The 19442-nt window shown below is 46.0% G+C and overlaps 1 protein-coding gene across 5 annotated transcripts in view; it reads right to left on the bottom strand.

The window, feature by feature from the left end:
* Positions 1-4194: 4194 nt before the first annotated feature.
* FZR1 (fizzy and cell division cycle 20 related 1) overlaps positions 4195-19442 on the bottom strand; it is a 36421-nt gene continuing 21173 nt past the window's right edge. For all 5 annotated transcript variants that reach the window (XM_030540224.1, XM_030540225.1, XM_030540223.1 and 2 more), the window contains 11 exons: positions 19365-19428; positions 18963-19090; positions 17966-18048; positions 14482-14665; positions 14191-14256; positions 12421-12523; positions 11553-11737; positions 10336-10569; positions 10131-10235; positions 9138-9230; positions 4195-7828 (listed from right to left, as the gene is read on the bottom strand). In XM_030540224.1, the coding sequence (XP_030396084.1) occupies positions 7787-7828; positions 9138-9230; positions 10131-10235; positions 10336-10569; positions 11553-11737; positions 12421-12523; positions 14191-14256; positions 14482-14665; positions 17966-18048; positions 18963-19090; positions 19365-19428 (1287 nt within the window). In that variant the 3' untranslated portion in view covers positions 4195-7786. The remainder of the gene's footprint in view (positions 7829-9137; positions 9231-10130; positions 10236-10335; positions 10570-11552; positions 11738-12420; positions 12524-14190; positions 14257-14481; positions 14666-17965; positions 18049-18962; positions 19091-19364; positions 19429-19442) is intronic.

Raw genomic sequence — 19442 nt, 5'->3', positions numbered from 1 at the left:
AATATTTGAACTCACAAGGGAAGCGGAAACTCCTTTAGCTCTGCTGCTTTAGCCAGCCATTTCAAACCTCCCTCCGCCACAAAGGGCATTCTAGCGCGCTCAACGGGCAAGCTGAAATCTGCACTTCTTCCTTCAAAGGGAGACAACGGCCCGTCTAGACATAGTGCCTAGCCAGGTGTGCCCAGCAGCGCCTATGGGAAACCGATTCCTTCCTGACCCATGATCAGTTTATGTCCTGAAGCATGAGGATTTGGTTGTCCCCATCTTGGTGCACACAGCCGCATGGATTATTATTGTTTAGTAAGACAAGTGTGACAAAGTGGGGATTTTCCCTTGTTATGTTGTATGTGAGTCTTACTGTTTTGTATGAATGTTGTGTGTGACTTTTGCAGAGACTGCTCCAGCTGCCTGCATGGGACTAGTCAATAGGTGGCCCACGGTCCAAATCCAGACAGCGAGAGCCTTTTCAGCGGATCACAGGGCTCAGGGCTTCAGTCCCAAGGTGCTTCCCAGGGGGCTGCAGCTCAGATTCCTGGCGGCTGAAGCCCCGAGTCCAGGCACACGTCCCACAGGGCTGACGCCTCACCGGAGGCTCATGCCCCACCAGAGCCCCACAGGGAGTTGAGACTTCAGTCGTGCTGGGAAACACACTGGGACTGCAGCCCAGCCTGAGGCACACTGAGACTGGGGCAGCCCCACTAGCAGCGTGTGGGACTCCAGGCTTCAGTCCTGCCTGAGGCTCGCGGGGACTAGCGCTTCAGGCCGGCAGGAGACACGGGGGTTCCCAAACATTGATCCAGCTCCAATCTGTGCACCTGAATTTAAATCCTGACAGTGGGAGCTCAGCTGCCTGGGGGTTGGAGCCAAGCAGCCCCTGGAATGCTACCCACCGCCCCAATCAGAATCTAAAATGGTGCAGCTGGGTTACAGACCCTGTCTGTCTTGGAGAAAACGCTTGGGAGTGGTTGTTTGTCCCCTTGCTGCTAATCAGGGCTGCCGCAGGGAGCAGCCGGTGCCCTCTGCCCCTGCCGCTCAGCAGGTGCCATTTTACAGGAGAGGAAAGAGTTCAGAGGCTTGCAGCAGCTCTGCTCTTCCCCTCCCTCTACTCGTGGGACAAGGAGTGGGCTCTTGTGCCTCTCCCTCTTCCCTCCTGCACCCCATCAGCCCTGCTGGGAATCACGGCTTCAGCCTTGCCTGGAATCGTGCCAGGACTCGGGGCTTTGGAGGGGTAAAGCCAGACTGATTCTGTTGAACAGATCGATGGCACGATATTTAAGATCCCAAAGAAAACACTGAACCAACAGCTGCATCAGCATTTCAACTCAAAAACCTACGTCAAATGTTTTCATTTTTGAAAATATATTAATTCTGATGGGGGCTTATGAAAAGGGCTCCTAGAGAGTATTTTAATATCAAAAATATACCAGAACTGCAGGAGGAGCAAAGGGGACCCCAGGGAATCCCACTGCCGGGGCTTTCAAGGATGTGTCATAGCACCGTGTTTAAAAATGGCAGCATAAAAAGGAAAGTTGACACTGAAAACTGTTCATTTAAAGCAGGGGGGGTAAATGCCAACTTATTTTCCCATAACACCCAAAGGGTGGACCAGTGTGTTTAATTTGCATAGAGACTGGCTGGTGTTAAAAGCAGGCACATCAAACCACAACTACTCACTGGCTTCCCAGTTAAGATGAGATAAGATTGCTTCATTAACGGCTGCATATTTTCAGAGCACAAATATTATTTTAAAGGCTACTTGTGCTCAGGAAAAGGCAACAAATTTCATCGAGGTGTATGTGAGTAATGTCAAAACACAGGAAACCTTTTACAGATGCGGACATTATTAAGCAGTGTTTGGTTACTACAGCTGAAACCCTTTTTACAGAGAAGACAGACAGCGTTGTCGCCTTCAGACACCTGCCATTCTCAGACACAACTGGGGAGATGCTGCATTTCCCATCGTTGCTAAGCTGCTGGGATGTGCAGATGTGAATCAGATGGCATCATCTCTAGCCAGGCTTCTTCAAAACTTCCAGCAGAGGTTCCAAGAATTTGAAAACATTAAAGACAGTGTCCTGTTTGTAAGGAACCCATTCGTGGTACAAGCAAATGGTATTTGGTGGGATCAAGCAAAAGCACCTTTCCAGATGTTGAAAAAGCAACACCACAGCTGGAGCTTACTGATTTACAAGCGGATGATGTGATTAAGATGCGGCACTGAGACTACGTCTAAAACTTTCTGGACAAACTCTTGTGCCGGACTCCACGTAGCCACACTCGAGGAAGGTGGCATTTACCATTTTGGCTGGGTTTGGCACGACCTGTGAGAGTCGCATTCGCAAGGCTGAACAACATTAAATCTCGTAATTGCTCTGTTCTGACTGATCATCATCTGTGCAGTCACCTCCAGCTTGCCTGGACTGAACTCACTCTAATCTTCCAGGCCCTCGTCCAGCAGAGGAGCTGTCACTTTTCCCACTGCTGGGGAGCACTGGAGTTGTTATATATTATTCACACCTATTTCATTTTAAATTTGTGTAGCTGTATAAAATTACATTTTCAGTGGTGATTCTAGTTTTAACAGGGATTTCGCAGTAATTCAAAATTCTTTTTTGTTAATAAACATGTAGATGGGTGTGCATTTGTTATTGGAAAGACTTGAATCATAAAAGATAAAGAGATCATGTGTACGAAGTGTCGTTTTCTTTCAAATAAAACTGATACTTATGTTAAATAAACCACAAAAGGCCTGAAAAGTTTTGAATGTGTTTATCTGTATGTAGATATGCCTACATTACAATAACTGTATTTGACAAAACTCATTCAAAACGTGAAACAGTTGCCTGAAAGAGTTTTTAATGCTAATATTTGCACGTTTGACATTTTATTTAAGTACTTTCTCAGTCTCAGATAAATTACATCTTCCTTGGAGGTTATTTTTAGGTTACACTGTGGTTTGATTTTATTTTTCACTTAATGCAGTAAAAATATAAGCAATATAGGCCCTGGGTATATTTCACAGCATTGTCTGTGTTCGTTGAACAGAGGCACTTGTGTTTCTCTGGAGTCCAGACCTTGACTACATCTTGACAAAGAAATTTGGACCTTGACAAAACGAATTGACTACCCCACTCTCCAGAGATCACAAGCAATTGCAGGAGCTCAGGCCCAAGGGCTGGCCCCAGCACACCTTCCAATCCACACGCAGGGATCCAATTGCAGAACATGCTCCTTGCCATCCTGGCCCCATTTTTTATTCAAAAAACTTGCTGCTGTTGAAGTTTTAGGGGAGCGGGGAGGAGAGAAGAACAGACATGACCCATCCTGAGTCTTTAGCCTCAGACCCCTGCTGTAGATTTTCTGGCCTGAATTCTCAAGGGGAATAAAACATGGGAGCCAGAGGTCACCAGGCCTGAAGGAGTCCAGTGGAAAGAATGGCCCAGGCAACGTTCAGGATATCATTATTGACATCAGTTAGTCAGTAAAATAGCTTCCGCTGACGCTAATGTCTGACGTTCTGGTCTAGCAACCCAAAGCCATGCTGTTGTGAGAAGTGTGCTTAATCTCCAGTGACAGCCAACACCCTGGGATCTGTACAAGTCTGTACAATGAATCCAGTTCATTAGCAGTGTAGTTAGCTGTCAGATCTGAGAGGCAAGGTATCTGCTTAACAGTGCTGACAAATGCTAAGTGGACGGGTCCCGGGTCTACACGCGTAAGAGCAAGAGCCAGACTGGCAGGCCAGTCAACATACCAGTTCCCTCTCTCTGTCTTATTAGGGCAACAGAAGCCATCACGGCCATGGGAGAAGGGACTAGAGCAAGACAGATTCCATCCTGGTTTGCACAGCATTAAAAACTGCTCACCAGCCCCAGAATCCTTAGCCGGGTTTTCAGATCACAGCAGGGGGAGGTTTTTTGTTATCTGTTGGGGGGGGGGAGGGAGAAGAGGATGAAACATCACTTGATTTGTACACTAATGAAAATGGTTTGGAATAGAACATTTTGAAAAGCGACACAGTCACTTTCTCTCTGGCCCTGCTTCTCCAAACCAGACCCTCGCCCCACAGAAGTCCACGCGGCTGCGTGAGTGAAGGGCACGCTCACGTACTTGAGCACAGGATCCACACAGCATTTTAAAGCACAACACCACTCATGAATTTCACATGAAGCTTTAAACAAAGTGACACCAGGCTTAAATTCACAATGTATTTAATGCCAGTTACATTGCTTGACATGAAAAGTTACAATGGTCTCTATATTCTTTTTTCACCATATGAAGCTTTATATGTAACAATGCCACAAGTTCTTAGAATTTACCTGCATAAACTCTGGGGAGACCTTTCAAACTGCCTGAACTGTACAAGTCAGAAATGTTATGGTTCATACATTGAAATAAGTGTACATGAGTTTTTCTTCCATTTACAACAGTATTGAGCACACTCCAGACAGCCAATCGCTTCACACGAGTTGCATACATGAGATTCTGGACACAAACACCCCTAGGACCGCCCCCCCCCCCCGAAAGATACCTTTTGAGGACACTCCACTAGCCCCAGCAAACTACCTCCTTTAGCAACTGCATGGGAAACAGGGAATTTATGCTGGTATTTTTTTTATGTCCACTAAAGACAGTTTTTAACATTGCTCTCCCACCACCCCTCCCACCGGGTAGCCGATACACTCAACCATAAACCAGCTATGGGATCGAGAATCAACTACTCATCCCTGCTAAGCAGAACTGTAGGAACACAAAGTAACCTGTCCTGCTCCCAAGGCAGGTGTCAGCCCAGCCTTCCGAGCAGAGGATTAGGAACGCGCAGAGCAGAGCAGAGCAGAGCATTAGGAACGCAATCGTTCTGAAACACTGACAGAAATAATGTTGTTAGAAGCAGAGAATGACAAACAGTGTTTAGAAGGATGCTCCCTCTTGACCGAGATCTCTGTTGAATGCAATTCTCTGCTTGAGATTTCATTGCGACACACAAGAAAGCGCCCATGCGTAACTGCAGCACAGACTCCAGAGCATCTAGATTTCTCTGTGGTATTTCCTCCCTCCACTCCATTATATTTCTGGGGATTACTTCAAAACCAAAACCAAACCCAACACTGCAGGCCTAAAGGAAGGGGACTGTCTGCTCCCCTCTCCTTTCCAAGCAAACCCTCCTCAATAAAAAGCAAAGCTCGTCTTACCCTGAGTTCAAATGTTCTTTTTACCAGCTGCCTCAGCAAGGGTGGCCCTCTGATGTAGGACGCACAAGCTTAGGCTGATCACACGCCTGACAAACAGGAAAGCTTGCTCCTCTCCAGCGTGTGGTATTGGGGAGGAAGGGGAGGAGAGGGTCAGATGGGATTACTGGCAGGATAGTTACCAGGACCACTGCACGACCTCTAGTCTGTACCGCTCCCTCCCGGCCCCCAGCCATCCCTGCACACACCATCAGACTTCCCACCTTTCTTCTGCACAAGACACTTTCCATTTTCCTCCTCGGTAAGTGAACACTTACACAACTTGAGCAGAGACAAATTTACTCCCTTTGTTTCCCTCCATTTACAGATTTTTCTCCAGGAGGAAAACGTTTTGTGGGTGGTTTGGACATTGAGCTAGGGGACTGGGGAACAGTTATCCCAAAGCACAGATCGCAAATGAGAAACTGAGCCACATTCCCCCTCCTCCTAGTCTCTGACTGAAGACATGCATTACTTTCCTCTGGTCCTTTCTCCATAATTGCCCCAGGAGGTGGAACAGGTACCTGTTACAGACCATGTTTCAAAGCCTTGAATTCAGACATGCTTGCCTGACTTAATGATCTGAAAGGTTAACAATTCCTTAGTGCTTTAGTGATGGGACGGTTGAGGATGCCAAACATGTAACAAGCAGCAAGAGAGGAATCAGGAGACCATTTTTGCAGTGCCTTGGAATTTTATGGCGAGAACCAGAGTAAAGCAGATCTGGGCTGAAATGGTTTTTTGGAGGAGCGTGGGAAGGGGGCGGCGGGATTATTCAGGTCCCATTTTTGGCTTTAAGGGCTCCAATGCCGTCAGCTTTGCTACAGAACCCCATGTCGAAAAGCACTCAGTCCCCATAGCCCAACAGCCATGCGCTAGCTGGAAACGGCATGCTCGGCCAAGGCTGTAGTGAAATGGAACCATAGTTCATAGCAATTTTCTCTGCCAGACTTGCTACCTGAAATTTTCCCTTTCTAAAGAGGGTCGCTGCTGCTCTAGAGGAGCAGGTATCTCCCACATCTTCCCTCCCCCACCCCCCACCTGGGCAGGCTGGTTTTGCAAGAAGGTATCTGCCTACACACTATGTACAACAGGACAAGGTCTATATACACAATAGTCATGAGAAGAGACAGCACTTACATCCACACGTTTTACAAACAGAGGCGAGGGGTGGGCCGAACAGCCAGATGCACAGCAGGCGAGCATTGGCACATGTACAAAGTAGACAGGAACTGGCTGCTGCAAGCATAACAGCTTCTCTTTAAATTAAAAGCAAGACACACACACACACACACACCACACACACACGTGCTTAGCATCACACCTCACTGCATTATTCCAACAAACTGGCAGGATCTCTCTCTTCTTGAAACTTAAAAATGGGCCTCTGGCTCTGACCTAATTGAAGTTTAAAAAAAAAAAAAGGCAACACTTCGCCCTTGCCTAAAATACCTTGCACACAGACTCACAAACACATGATGTTTCTTCCATCCCATGTAGAAGACAGGTAACAATCTTAAAGAATCTTTGTCTTTGAAAACAGATCACAAGAGTCTCTCTTTCTAAATCCATCTCAACTGCTTTTGTCCTCATAAAAGACACTGCAGCAATCAGTCTGCAATAATTGACACAGCATAAAGCTCTAAATAAATACTCCTGGGTCTTTAAAAAAAAGCCATTGTTTCCCCATTAAACTAAAAGTCTTGAGACCAGCTTTGAACGTGTAATATCAATAATTCTTTTTAAAAAAATAATCATCTCTTTGGATTGTGCAGTAATCTTTCTTTCAGAGGAGGCAGCTGCTGTTAAAATCTTTTTAAAAAATTCTCAGCTCCGTTATTTTAGCCAGATACTAAGTGTGCTAAAAATTAAACTCTTAGGTGAACGTCCATGTCAAGTATTAGTCATTTTTTTAAACAGAAGAGAAAACTGTGTGTCTGAGGAAAATAAGCAGTTCTTTTTTTTTCTACTTGGAATATTAGTCCCAAGCAAAACCAATACCCATTCTACATGCGAGAGGCCTCTTCTCACCTCTAACTTTTGTCCTCTCCCACCAGTAAAATCTGATCCAGTCTGGCTAACTCCAGCTTCCGAAGAAGTGTGTCAAATCAGAGAACGATGAAGAACCCAGAGCAGCATTCCAAACCCTCCTCAAACAAACCCACCCCCTCACAGAATACTCATCTCTCACAGAGGTTACAAAGCAGCAGTTGGGATGCCCTTGGCCTAATCTTCCTTATCATGGTCCACATCACACAAGTTCTACCCAATGTATAAAATTAGATACTTTTGTTTTTCCCTCTTGCACCTGTTCCCCTTTATGAAGAATGAATTCTTAACCTCTTGATAGTTGCATCACCCTCCCAGCCCCACCCCAAATACTGTCCAATATGGTTCGCAATCATGTATTTAAGAAGAATCTTGAAAGTCCATCCTCCAAACCCACTGGCACTCCCCCTTCCCCTCTTCTGGTTGATAGCAAGAGGTTCCATGCACGCCAAATTAGTGGTTTTCTCGTGGCACATCGTACCGGGGTCTCCTGGTGTGCAATGTGGGATTTACCGTATCCTGGTGAAGAGATTCAGGACAGACACAGACTCCTGAAAAAAAATGAAGAGAAAAGTTTTGAACTCAAGATCCCCACTCTAAATACACCTCCACCCCGATAGAACGCTGTCCTCAGGAGCCAAAACAAAATCTTACCGCGTTATAGGTGAAACTGTGTTATATCAGACTTGCTTTGATCCGCTGGAGTGCGCAGCCCCGCCCCCCTGGAGCACTGCTTTACCGCATTATATCCAAATTCGTGTTATATTGGGTCACGTTACATCGGGGTAGAGGTGTATTCACTGAGAAAATGAGTTAGGCACAGACAGCTCCACCACGCTGCCTCAGCCCTAGCCCACACACATTCTTTTCTGCCATGAAGCCAGGGCTCGAGGCAAACCATGCCTATGGAAATGGGTCTGGGGCTTGGCTGACACTAAAGGGCAAAGCTTCGTAAGCACCCCCAAGATTGATGTTGGCCAGAGATCAACCTTCCTGTGCCCATGCACATACATGGGGAGTGTGAGCATGGCAGAAGATGGTATGGGCTAGTTTTGCAGTACAAGTTTCTGTGAAACAGGGACTGCTGCGCATGTCCTACCGCAAAGCTACCAGAAACCAGGTGGAGACTGTTAATTAATCCTTTAACTGCTAGTCTTGGTCTCTCCATGGTCCCTCTGCATGGTATCTTGGTTCCTGGCCACCTCTCTGCTCAAGATACCTTGAGACTACTTTTCAAAAAGAGCCCTGCAGAAACTTTTGCTGACCCTTACTGAGAAGTCATCTCTAGAATGGTGACAGTTCTCAGGGACTTAAGGGAGTTTGATCCTGTCTCCTAAAGCCATTGTGCCAGAACTGAAGAATATGTAAACAAATGACACTGCAACAGTGTATTCAAATGCTAGGAAGGAACAGGCTAAGGTGGACACCCTACCCCACTGCTACTTAAAACAAGTGGTGTGACATGGCACGGCACCAGCATAACTACCAACGGCTCAATCTTAAGAATGTGACACCCAGCCTTAAATGGAGACCGATGGCCTTTAGTGTACTACTTACTTAACTTATTCTGTGCAGAGGCCTCTTAAATCACTACTTTCAAGTGAGGATCACAAACCCCTTAGCATTTGATCAAGACTCAATCCCCCGCAGCTGCTAAGAGAGAAGTATTGGGCGTCTGACCATTGTACACATAGGTAAGTGGAGGAACACAAAAGCAGTGAAGTGACTGTCCAAGGTCACACAGCAAGTGACTAGAGCTGGACAGACAATCCACAGCCTCCCTCCTAGATGACTCTCCCTCACTGGGCAGCGCCTGCTGCAGAACCAGGAACGAACTAGCCACATACATGAGCGATTTACCTTTGTTGAGCGGGTTTTGCTGAAGACGTTCCAGAACCTCAGGGTTTCATCTCCTGCTCCTGTAACTATGGCCTCCCCATCAGGAGACATTGCCTAAGGCGAGAAAGAAAACAAAAAGCACAAACTGTCTTCAAAATACATGTTCACATGTTGCTAAACAGTAGTTTAAAATGGAGGTCTCCCCCTCACCAGAATACAAACTTCCCCTCAATTCCCTTCACCGTCTCTCTAATGGAGGTAAACCAGGCCCAGCTGCCTTTGCTTTCCTCCTGCCTTGTCACCACTGGCACAGGCAAGATGCAGAACTTTGGAAACAAGTCGTAGTTTATGCTGCTACAGATACATAAGGGTCATTCACATTATCTCTAGAATCGCACTTCTCTTTATAAAGCCAGGAGTAAGCTGTTAAGATGCCAAAATCACCCTACACATTGTTAACAATGAACTAGCCACAGTGTCGAGAACAGCATGCGGCAGGCTCAGCTGATCCCATTCTGTGCTGAAGCTTCCCGACCAGATAAGAGATGGAACTGGATTAAAACAGGACTGGAAGTTTTAATGCACAACCATGAAGAGAAAAAACAGCAGGTGGAATAAAAATTTAAAAAAAAGTCTTCTAACTCCGAAGAAACTTTCAGCTTTTATAAATTTCCCTTAAGATCTGTTTGCTGAACCAGGTATCTGTGCTCCTCAGAAGTCAGAGGAGCTGGAGTTTGACAGCCTGGGGCATGTCCAAAGGTTAATGTGTGTCACTTTTGTCAAGTGGCGCAGAAGAATCCCTCACTCTGGTGTCAGCAAGCAGGGACAGCCAGATCCCAAGTGCTGCTGTTGAGTGCAGTGAAGTCTGTTTCACTAACCAAACCCTGGGTAGCTAGGAACCAGCAGATATCAGTACCAGGCAGTGTGGGTTCTGTCACAGTGCACAACCCAGTCGCAGCAGAACCAGAAGCAGTAGGAGAGATAACTAAGCAAAGAGCATGGGTTATAGCTTACCAGGTATAAGACTCTGTACGAATGCCCTGTTAATTTTGCTACTTGGGTTAACGAGGGATATTTCCAGACAAGAATCTGGTTCTGCGAGTATCCATGGGTACTCACCTGTAGGGGGAAGACAAGAATTACAAGAGAGAGTCAGCGCTGACAGTTCCTGACCCAGGGAAGCTCAGCAGCAGGACTCCAACCCCCCGGTTCAACTTACTAGTTCATTGGCATGTTTGGACCAAGCCAGATTGCACACTTGTGACCCAGTATCAATGCACTGCAAGGGCTGCCCGGTTAGAGTGTTCCAGAACCGAATACAGCGGTCAGCTGTTCCACCGCCCGAGGCCAACAGGCCATGCTGGTGTGGAGACCATGCAATAGCTTTTACTGCTGCTAGGTGCTCTGTGTATTGCTGGACAGGACTCAAGCTGGAGTGATTCCACACAAGGAGCTGGTGGAGAGAAGAAACAAGACTAATTAACACACAACTCCAACCTTTGCTCCCCTGCCCTCCAAACCGAGGAGACAGCACCGGCTAAACCCCAGCCTGGTGAAGCTTGCCCTGCACAGCTCAGCCAAAGCACCTCCATCTTAATGATTAGCGATTCCTGTACCGGGGCCTTTCCCTCACGGACAGCCAAACCTGCTCAATGCTGGGGTCCTTTCGCAATTTGGGGCTAGAGTAAGATCTACAAACTCGTGTCACTTGGGCTATGTGCAGTGCTTGAACTCTGGCCTCTTGACATGGAAGACTGACTAATCCAGCCATAATCAAAACCTTTGGAAATCTGTTCTCCCCGCCCGCCCCCCAGTGAATGAGAGTAGACGCTGAAAGGGCTTGGGACACAGTATCTTCCATCACACCAACGTCTGGGGAGTTAATTGTGCAGGAATCTATCCCAAGATGCTCTCAGAACTGTTCTTGGTATCATATGTAACCATTCTTTGTTCTCTGGTAAATAGCAAACCTGAGCTGTGCCTGTTACAACAGAACAAACGCGCAGAAGGGAATTTCAGCATCAACAAAGTTAGTTAAAACTGTGAAAATGTTCTTCACTGCCCACCGCCTAACTTCATGTTTAAGTGGAGCCTGTTTAAACCAGCGTCGCTGAAACTTAACACCCTTCAGGCCAGACATACAGGTGGAGACACCCAAGCACATGAGGAGCAACAAAGCACAGTTAAGGTGCCCTATTGATTTTTACCTATGATGGACACTAGAAAGTTGTAGGATAGTCTAGTTTAGCCACATGGGGGGACGGGGTGGAGGAATGGTCTGTCAAATCGCCTCGTTAGTAACAAAAAGGCATAGTCAGAAAAGAGAGAGAGGCTGGAATTAACAGCTGACATCTCTCTGAAAGATGGCAGCTTTTAAGACGGAGCGCAGGTTCAGCGATGGGGCCAAGCCCACACCCACAGCAATCAGTACTATACCTTGTTATCATTTCCACCTGACGCTAGGAGCTGGTGGTCTGTGGACCACTTCAGCCCACACACCTCCTGCCTGTGGCCCTGAAGCCGTCGCTCAGACTGTAGTGGGGGGGTCCGGATGTCTCTCTGAAGAATCATTCTGTCCCGACTGCCAGAAGAAAGCTGGTCTGCATTCCACGCCAAAGCACCTGAAATGCAGGCAAAGGAGCAGAGTGAGAATTCCAGGCAGCCGTCAGTGCAGGATTCCTGGGGGTAAGTACCAAGCCATTATAACCAGAGGAGGACTAAACAAATCTCTTATTGAGCAACTTTCGTTGGAAGATCAAAAAGCTTTTTACATACACAAACCCTATGGAAGTTCATATTACACCCACTTTACAGCTGGTTAAACTGAGGCACAAGTGGTGTAACAACTTACGTGAGGTCATCAGAACTCATGAGGTGTCCCAACTCCCAACCCCTGACACGGTCACCAGTTCACACTGCCTACTTGTAAAAGCTATTCCCTGAAAAGCAGGATGAACTGGAATCCTCAAGCAGCATTGGTTTCAACAAGGCACATTAACAGGACACACCTAGGATGTCTCATCACACAACACCCTCCACAACTGTATGTGGCAATGATTCATAGTATCACTACTCCCAAGAGCAGGCCAGTGCAATTTAAAAGGACTCTTTAAAAAAAAAAAAAAAAAAAAGCTATTTCATAGAAGGCTTGGGGAAGGAGTGACCATTCCCACACTCCCTTTTGGATCATAAATGAGAGCAATACTGCAATATTAACATGGCCTTATGGGATCCCTCTTCTATGTTAGCAAATGCCATTTTCAAATGGTAAACTTCAGCTCTCTTGCTTCCTGTTCTTCCTTACCCACTCTGGCTGTGTGACCCTCAAGCATGGATAATTTCTTCCCTGCAGCTGCGTCCCAAATCTGTACAAAGCCCTTGTGAGTTCCAACTGCTACCAAGTTCCCCTAAATACACAAAAAGAAAACTCGCAATCAATAAAGTCAGTAAGTAAACGTACAAAGAGATCCAAGAGCTGCATGACAGATTCTGAGGGCTTGTCTTCACTACAGGGGTAAGTTGACTTAAGTTATGCTACTCCAACTATGTGAGTAATGTAGCTGGAGTCGAGGTATCTTGGGTCAACTTAGCGCAGCGAAGACACTGGGGTGTGTCGACAGAAAACGCTCTCCGGTTGACTTCCCTTACTCTTCCAGGATTGACTGGAGAGCACTCTGCCATCGATTTAGCAGGTCTCCGCTAGACCCTCTAAATCGATCCCTGCTGCATCAATTGAAGCAGTGTCAATCTCCCCATAGTGAAGACTAGCGCTCAGTCCTTAAAAGGCAACGGGATGGGGAGGAGGAGTATCATCGCTGGAGATTACACATCTTAGAAGATCTGTCCTGCTCAAAGGAACTCCAGCTGTTAATCAGCAACGACTTGAATGAAGATGCAATTTCTGCAACACCTTAACACACAACTATTAAAAGAAGATCTGTAGAAATGAAAACTGAAAAGTATCAATAGATCCTTTCAAAGATAGATAATATTGGTACTTCTTTATAGAGCACCTTTTTCCCCAAGGCCCTCTAAGATTTTTATAATCATTACCTAATTACATCTTTACAGACACCCCCAGACCCCAAGATGTTTTAACAGATAGGGCAAACTGAGGCACACGCATTAATTGACTTGCCCAACATCATACAGTGAGCTATTGGCTGAGTTGGAAACAGAACCCAGCAGGCAGTCTTGACACCTTGTCTTCCACTCTAAACTCCATGTGAGTGCTTGCTAAAGAGACAGTGAATACCTGTCCACACAAGCTATTGGTTTAAACAGGATGGGAGATGTTGCTGAATTCCTTTGCAATGGGATACGTCACTTTGGCCTCAACCAACCAGCCACACAGAGCATCAAACAGAGCATCTGAAGGTTCTGCTTCACAAAAGGCTTTTCTAGCAGGATGCTGGGCTCTTTTATCCCAAGCCTTCCCTGGAATGAGGAAGACAAATCTGGCATGATAGGAATACGGAGAGTAATTAGAACAAAGGCACTGAGCACGTCAGTTCATGCAGAGCATCTCTCCAGAACAAGCAGTAGTCCGGAACCTTCTTCTAAGAGCACTCCCAGGGAGTTGCACTGCAGTAATGGCACAGTGTGTACAAAAGCACGGCTCACTTCCATTCAGATATATTTGTGGTCAATGTCGGAGGCAGTTCTACACTCACGGACCAGTCCACGTCCATCCCCGCTATCCTGCTATGAAGGCAAGGCTTTTTTTTCTTTTCTTTTTTTTTTTGGGAGGGCGGGGAGTGGGAAGGGGGTCTGGAGGAACACACCTCAAGTGCATACATCTTAGGCTTTAACAAAAAAAAGTAGAGAGAAATGCTCTTCGGTATCTCGACTGAGGTTATGCGTTGCTCACTGAACTTAATCTAGGTAGTTCTCATTCCGGTGTGAGACCCTGTGTACTCCTATCAGCTAAGGAGCGTCTCTAGTGACATACAAAGGATCAGATGTTCTGAAATGTTGAGCTCTTACAAATGCAAATGAAGTAAACAGGAGCTTTGGGCGCTCAGCATCTCTGAAAAGAATGCCCTAACAGTCTGTGTGGTAGCATTATACTGACCCGTTCTGACCAGCCCACTGATGTCACAGAATCGCCTTCCACAGACAGATCACACAACCGGGTTACCTTGAAAATTAGGAAATAAAATGGAAATTAGGACTAAAGAGGCAAACTAGGAGATCAGTTGCCTAGCAGATTAAGTATTTGGAACTAAGAGCACTATTACCTTGCACCGCATAGATGGTACATTCCAGGGTACTGGAAAGAGTACTGCAGCAGAATACGAAACCCAAAGGCTGATCCAACTGACCCGCAGTCTTTTTACTTTCTCCCACAGCAGCAGAGCCTTACCTGGCTAGTACAAGCACTCCATAGGTAAACACAGGTACCGAGGCCAACACTGAGAACATTGAGAGAAGACCAGTCCACTAGGTTCAGGTAGAAGTCATCCTGCAGTTCTGGAGCGTCCAGCACTTTGAAAGGAATCTTGGAGATTTTTCTTGTTGGTTTTCGAGGTGATCTTAGCAATTTCTGACTGTTCACACAAATAGAGAGGTGATTTCTTTGTACCTTCAAAGCCTCATAAAACAATTTAGAGAAATTCCTACTGTTTTGATCATTGCCTTTCTACAGAAATGTTGAGATTGAAAGAGATCACACTATTCCTTCAGTGCTGCCACCCTCCTGAGGCGAGCAGCTAGAAGGAAGTAATGGACACAAAATGAAAAAGAGGGAAGCTGCCCACAGCAAAGCTGCCCTGTGATACTGAGCCAATGAGGGTTAAGTAATCAACAGGCTAAATGACCCAAAATCAATCTTTAATAATACATTAGAGTAGTACTGAAATGGTAAACAGGGCTACTTCTTGTAGATTGTGGTCCAAGCCATGTTAAGCAGATTCAGGCTTTGTCTACACTAGCACTTTTGTTGGACAGGAGTGTGGAAATAGCCTTAATTTTTTGAAATGTAAACCTATATTGTCAGAGAATTAGAAGTAGATACTAACTATATTTGTCTGTGTTTACCTGTATTTGTTAAGTTTACCAATGTGATCTAGTTAGCTTGTAGATGATAAACTTCTGTTCCTGTTGTTACTATAGTCTATTGATTCAGAGATCAAAAAGGAATGTTAACATTTAGAGGAAACTTGTGGTGTACTAATATCATTACTACAAATCTCAAAGAGAAAGGTAGACAGACTGTCTATGAACTGCTTGAATGGTTAATTACCTTGTGCTAATGAATGCAGCCAGTTACTAGTGCGTGACTAAGAAAGAGAGATTTACTTCAAAGCAACAATAGGTATTGCCTATCCTTCATCCAAGAACGCCTGCTGTGATGTCTGCTGTCAAGATGCTACCGTAGCCTGCTAGAAAACTACAAGAGAACTCTAGGGCCTGAAACTTTTTATCTCAGATCTGCTCAAACTTCATCAGGGGACGTTCAAGTCACAAGACTGAGGTCTCCAGGTGTGCCCTGGACTATCCTTGCAAATTCTCATGGAAGAATTTGAACAAATTCTACACATGGACTAAACTATTGGACCAATTCTAAAAGGACTTTTACAAATGAGCAGCTCGCCATCTCTTCTATGAAAATGACCTGAGAACTTTATTCATATCTTACTCTGGGGGAATCCTGCGCTACTCCACATGTGCATAATTAATGAGCCACATGTTTCTAATTGTTTGAGAAGAAAAAAGCCTCTGCTGAAATGTTGCTGCAGTTCTGCATTTTGCCCACCATAGGGCACTGTGGCAATAGACCACAGCAGCAGCTCCTGGCTAGCTAGGGAAGAGAAAGAGCCTGCCTTCTTCCCAGTGTCTGTCAGGTCAGGTCAGGCCAGGAGACAGGGACTATGGGAAGACAGACAGCATGGGTGCTGGGGGTGGTCTGACAGAGGCTCATAAGGGCTAGTGGGAGAGGACAGACTGGGGCAGGGGCTGAATGGGAGTGGAAGCACAGGGCCACGGGGGAGGGCGGTGCAGGACCACACGGGGATGGGGGAAGGTGGTGTCTGAGTGGGGGTGGAGGGACATGTGGACAGAAGGTGCAGGAACACATGGGACAGGGGCAGATGTGCCTGACTGAATGGGAGAGGCTAGGAGTCAGCCAGGCTCTGCATGGGGGAAGCTCCCTAACAATCCCTCCTTACCCCACCACAAAAAACCTGTTCCACGCTTTTCCCACCCATACGCAACAACCCTCTAAGTTCACACTCAGGCTCCCTCCCAGCAATTTACTTCCCTCTCCCTTAGCTACTCCATTATCCCTAACTCCCCAAAGCCTTTGCACTGCTTCTGAGCGGGGTGGGAAATACAGTTCTGTACTGTAGTTTAAACAAATTCCTACTCAGAGTTCTGTAGTAATATGCTTAGTAAGGAATCCATTTGTCAAAAAACATTTCCTGACTCGTTTTTGTTTGTCCGTATTGTTACACGGACACTTGCTGACAGGTATTTTGAAATAAATGACCAAAAATAATTTAAAGTGGTGTGATTATATTGTGTTATTTTGACAAATAAAATATGCAGAATTTTAAAATATTGTGCTCATAACTTTTTTATTCTGGGGAGCAGAATTCCCCCAGGAGTAATATCTGTATGTATAATGATCTTTTACCCATAGCAACTCTGTTGCTTCTTTTTTTTTAAATAAAACAAATTAAATTAATGAGAATTGACTATAAGAATGTATTTGGGTAAGATCTGAAGTATTGATTGACCTGGTGAGTAATGTGTCTGGTCTCTTGGGATTGGTAGAACTTTATACATGGTGAATAAGATTTTAAGTAATCCTCACTATATTAGATTTAGCTGTCCAGGTGGGAGCCCAGGGCTGGATTGCTTAAGGGGAACAATGTTTTAGCTTCTGGGTAACCAGTGTGGTATTACAGAAGCTATTTTGTTACTGGCTTGGAGAATCTAATTATAAGAATAAACCATCAGTTTTGGGGATTGTCTGCCCCAACCTTTGCAGTTTGTTGATTGAGCGATCTCCATGTGGCCCCTCCAGCGACCACAGTAACATGCCCAAAAAGGGGAGGCCACTTAACCAGAAGTTAATAATATCAGGAATGTTAATAGCAACATTTTGCTGGGAACCAATCCCATCTCATTAGACTACAATGTTAATTGGATTCAGATACTAACAGGCATGCTGCTTTTTGACAGCCTTTTGACATGCTTTTCTGGCTTCAGCCCTGCAAATCTACCTGCTGTTTGGGAGGATGCCGGGCTTTTCATGAGAGCAGGAGCTTGGGGGTCCAATGGGCTACATGGTACCACGGTGCTCTCCAGGCTGTGCCCTGCCCTGGTACCAGAGGCCCAGGTTGGCATGTCCCAGTGCTTCCTTCCCTGACTATAGCCCTGCAAACCTGCCTTCAAGGATGTGGCAGGGAAGAGAGCACTCAGACATGCTGAGCATTGGCCACAGGCAGGTTTCGAGAGCTGCGGCATGGAAATGCATATCCCAGTGCTGGCTAGAGCCTCACAAACCTCCCCCTCCTCCCCCCCAATTCCCTGCCCACAGCCTCCCCTCCCAGCACTACCTTCCCTTGCAGCCCTGCAAACCTGCCTTTCACTTACTGGCAGCCTCTGGATAATAATAGCAGTTGCTGGGAACTAAGAGGTTGCTAACAAGTGGAATCTACTGTATTTCTAGGATTGTTTGCACAGAGACAAGATCCTTGCTCCTTAGGTGTCCAACTACTCCTGTTGCCTGCTTCCCCTCCTGAAATCCCATAGCTGTACAGCAACCAATTATAACATTAGTCAGAGAGCTCCTGAAGAACCCCAGACCCCATTTTTCCCCACCCATACCTAGCCAGCATTACCTTTTGTTGCTGACAGGTGACAGGGAATATGGGGAGACCTCATTGCCATCATCTGGACTGGAGCGTTTGGTGCTGAGCGAGTACTGCACAAAGAAGAAAGCATTGGATACAAAAACCCCACACAGTACAGGTCCTGACGTGCCAGAGGTTTACAAGATCACCTACAATGTAATTAATTAACATACATTACCTAGTCAGAGATGCCTCCAAAACCCTGCATTGTTGTGGCCCCACTGTGTTTTACTTTCTACACCCTCTTCAGTCCCTTCCCTTAAAGATTCCTTTAAATCTTGCTCTACAGCAGGGGTCAGCAACCTTTCAGAAGTGCTGTGCTGAGCCTTCTTTTATTCACTCTAAATTAAGGATTACGTGTGCCAGTAATACATTTTAATGTTTTTAGAAGGTCTCTTTCTAGAAGTCTATAACATAGAACTAAACTATTATTGTATGTAAAGTACATGAGGTTATAAAAATGTTTAAGAAGCTTCACTTAAAATTAAATTAAAATGCAGAGCCCCCCCAGATTGGTGGCCAGGATCCGGGCAGTGCGAGTGACACTGAAAATCAGCTCATGTGCTGCCTTGGGCACCCGTGCCATAGGTTGCCTACCCCTGCTCGACAGCAATACTGAGAAACTAATTTCTGTTGAATTTCAAAACCTATCCTTCATTTAGGGAACACATCAAGGCCATATATTAACTTGCCCACATCCTTTCCAAAACAATCTTTCAAATCCTCTGTCATAACTCAGGAAAGAAGGATTTCTGCAGCAAGCAGCAGTTCCTCGTGCTCTCTGCGGAGTCAGTGAACAGTGTCCACTGGATTTTGTCACTAACACAACCCATCCCGGTCATTCCACACTATTGATGACTCACTTTAAACCTTGGCTAGACTGCTTAATATAGCTACTACACTATGCATCGGCTACCATATTTGAGGAGTGTCCAACTCCTCTTGCATAAGCAATGCAGACCGATGCACTGCTAGCCAAGCTTACCGTGAAGAGGCTCTTCTTCTCCGGCGTGGATGGCTGCAGTCTCCTGTCCTCTGTCTGCGGGTCCTGCACTTTCTCAATCCCTGCTCCCAGCAGTTCGTTCTTTAGCAAGGCTGAGTAAGCAAGGCCATCTGTGCGAACATACAAACGAGCTCTTGAGCAGAGCGTCCTACGCTAGTGGTTCTCAACCGCAGTGGCCTTCAGCGGGGCATGTCAACTCAACTGAATGGGCTGTGGAGACCAAGGTATCATATTCCCTGTGGTGGGGCCTCCTGGTCAGGGCTGTGGCCCAGTAGCTAGGGCAGCAAGTGAGATGCTTGCACTGCTGTTGCCCATGTTATATTTGACTTCAATGTCAAAACAAAAGCTAGACACGAAGGAACAAGTGGTACAAAGCATATCTACCTTTGCCATTGTCTGAGGTAGCATCCTTTGCTTTTCTGTTTTGACTTGGTGACTTTTCGTTTTCCTAGAGGGGGGGAA

The sequence above is a fragment of the Gopherus evgoodei genome, chromosome 22 (genome assembly GCF_007399415.2).
Source record: "Gopherus evgoodei ecotype Sinaloan lineage chromosome 22, rGopEvg1_v1.p, whole genome shotgun sequence".
NCBI lineage: Eukaryota > Metazoa > Chordata > Testudines > Testudinidae > Gopherus > Gopherus evgoodei.
This window is presented reverse-complemented; position numbering and strand designations above follow the sequence as displayed.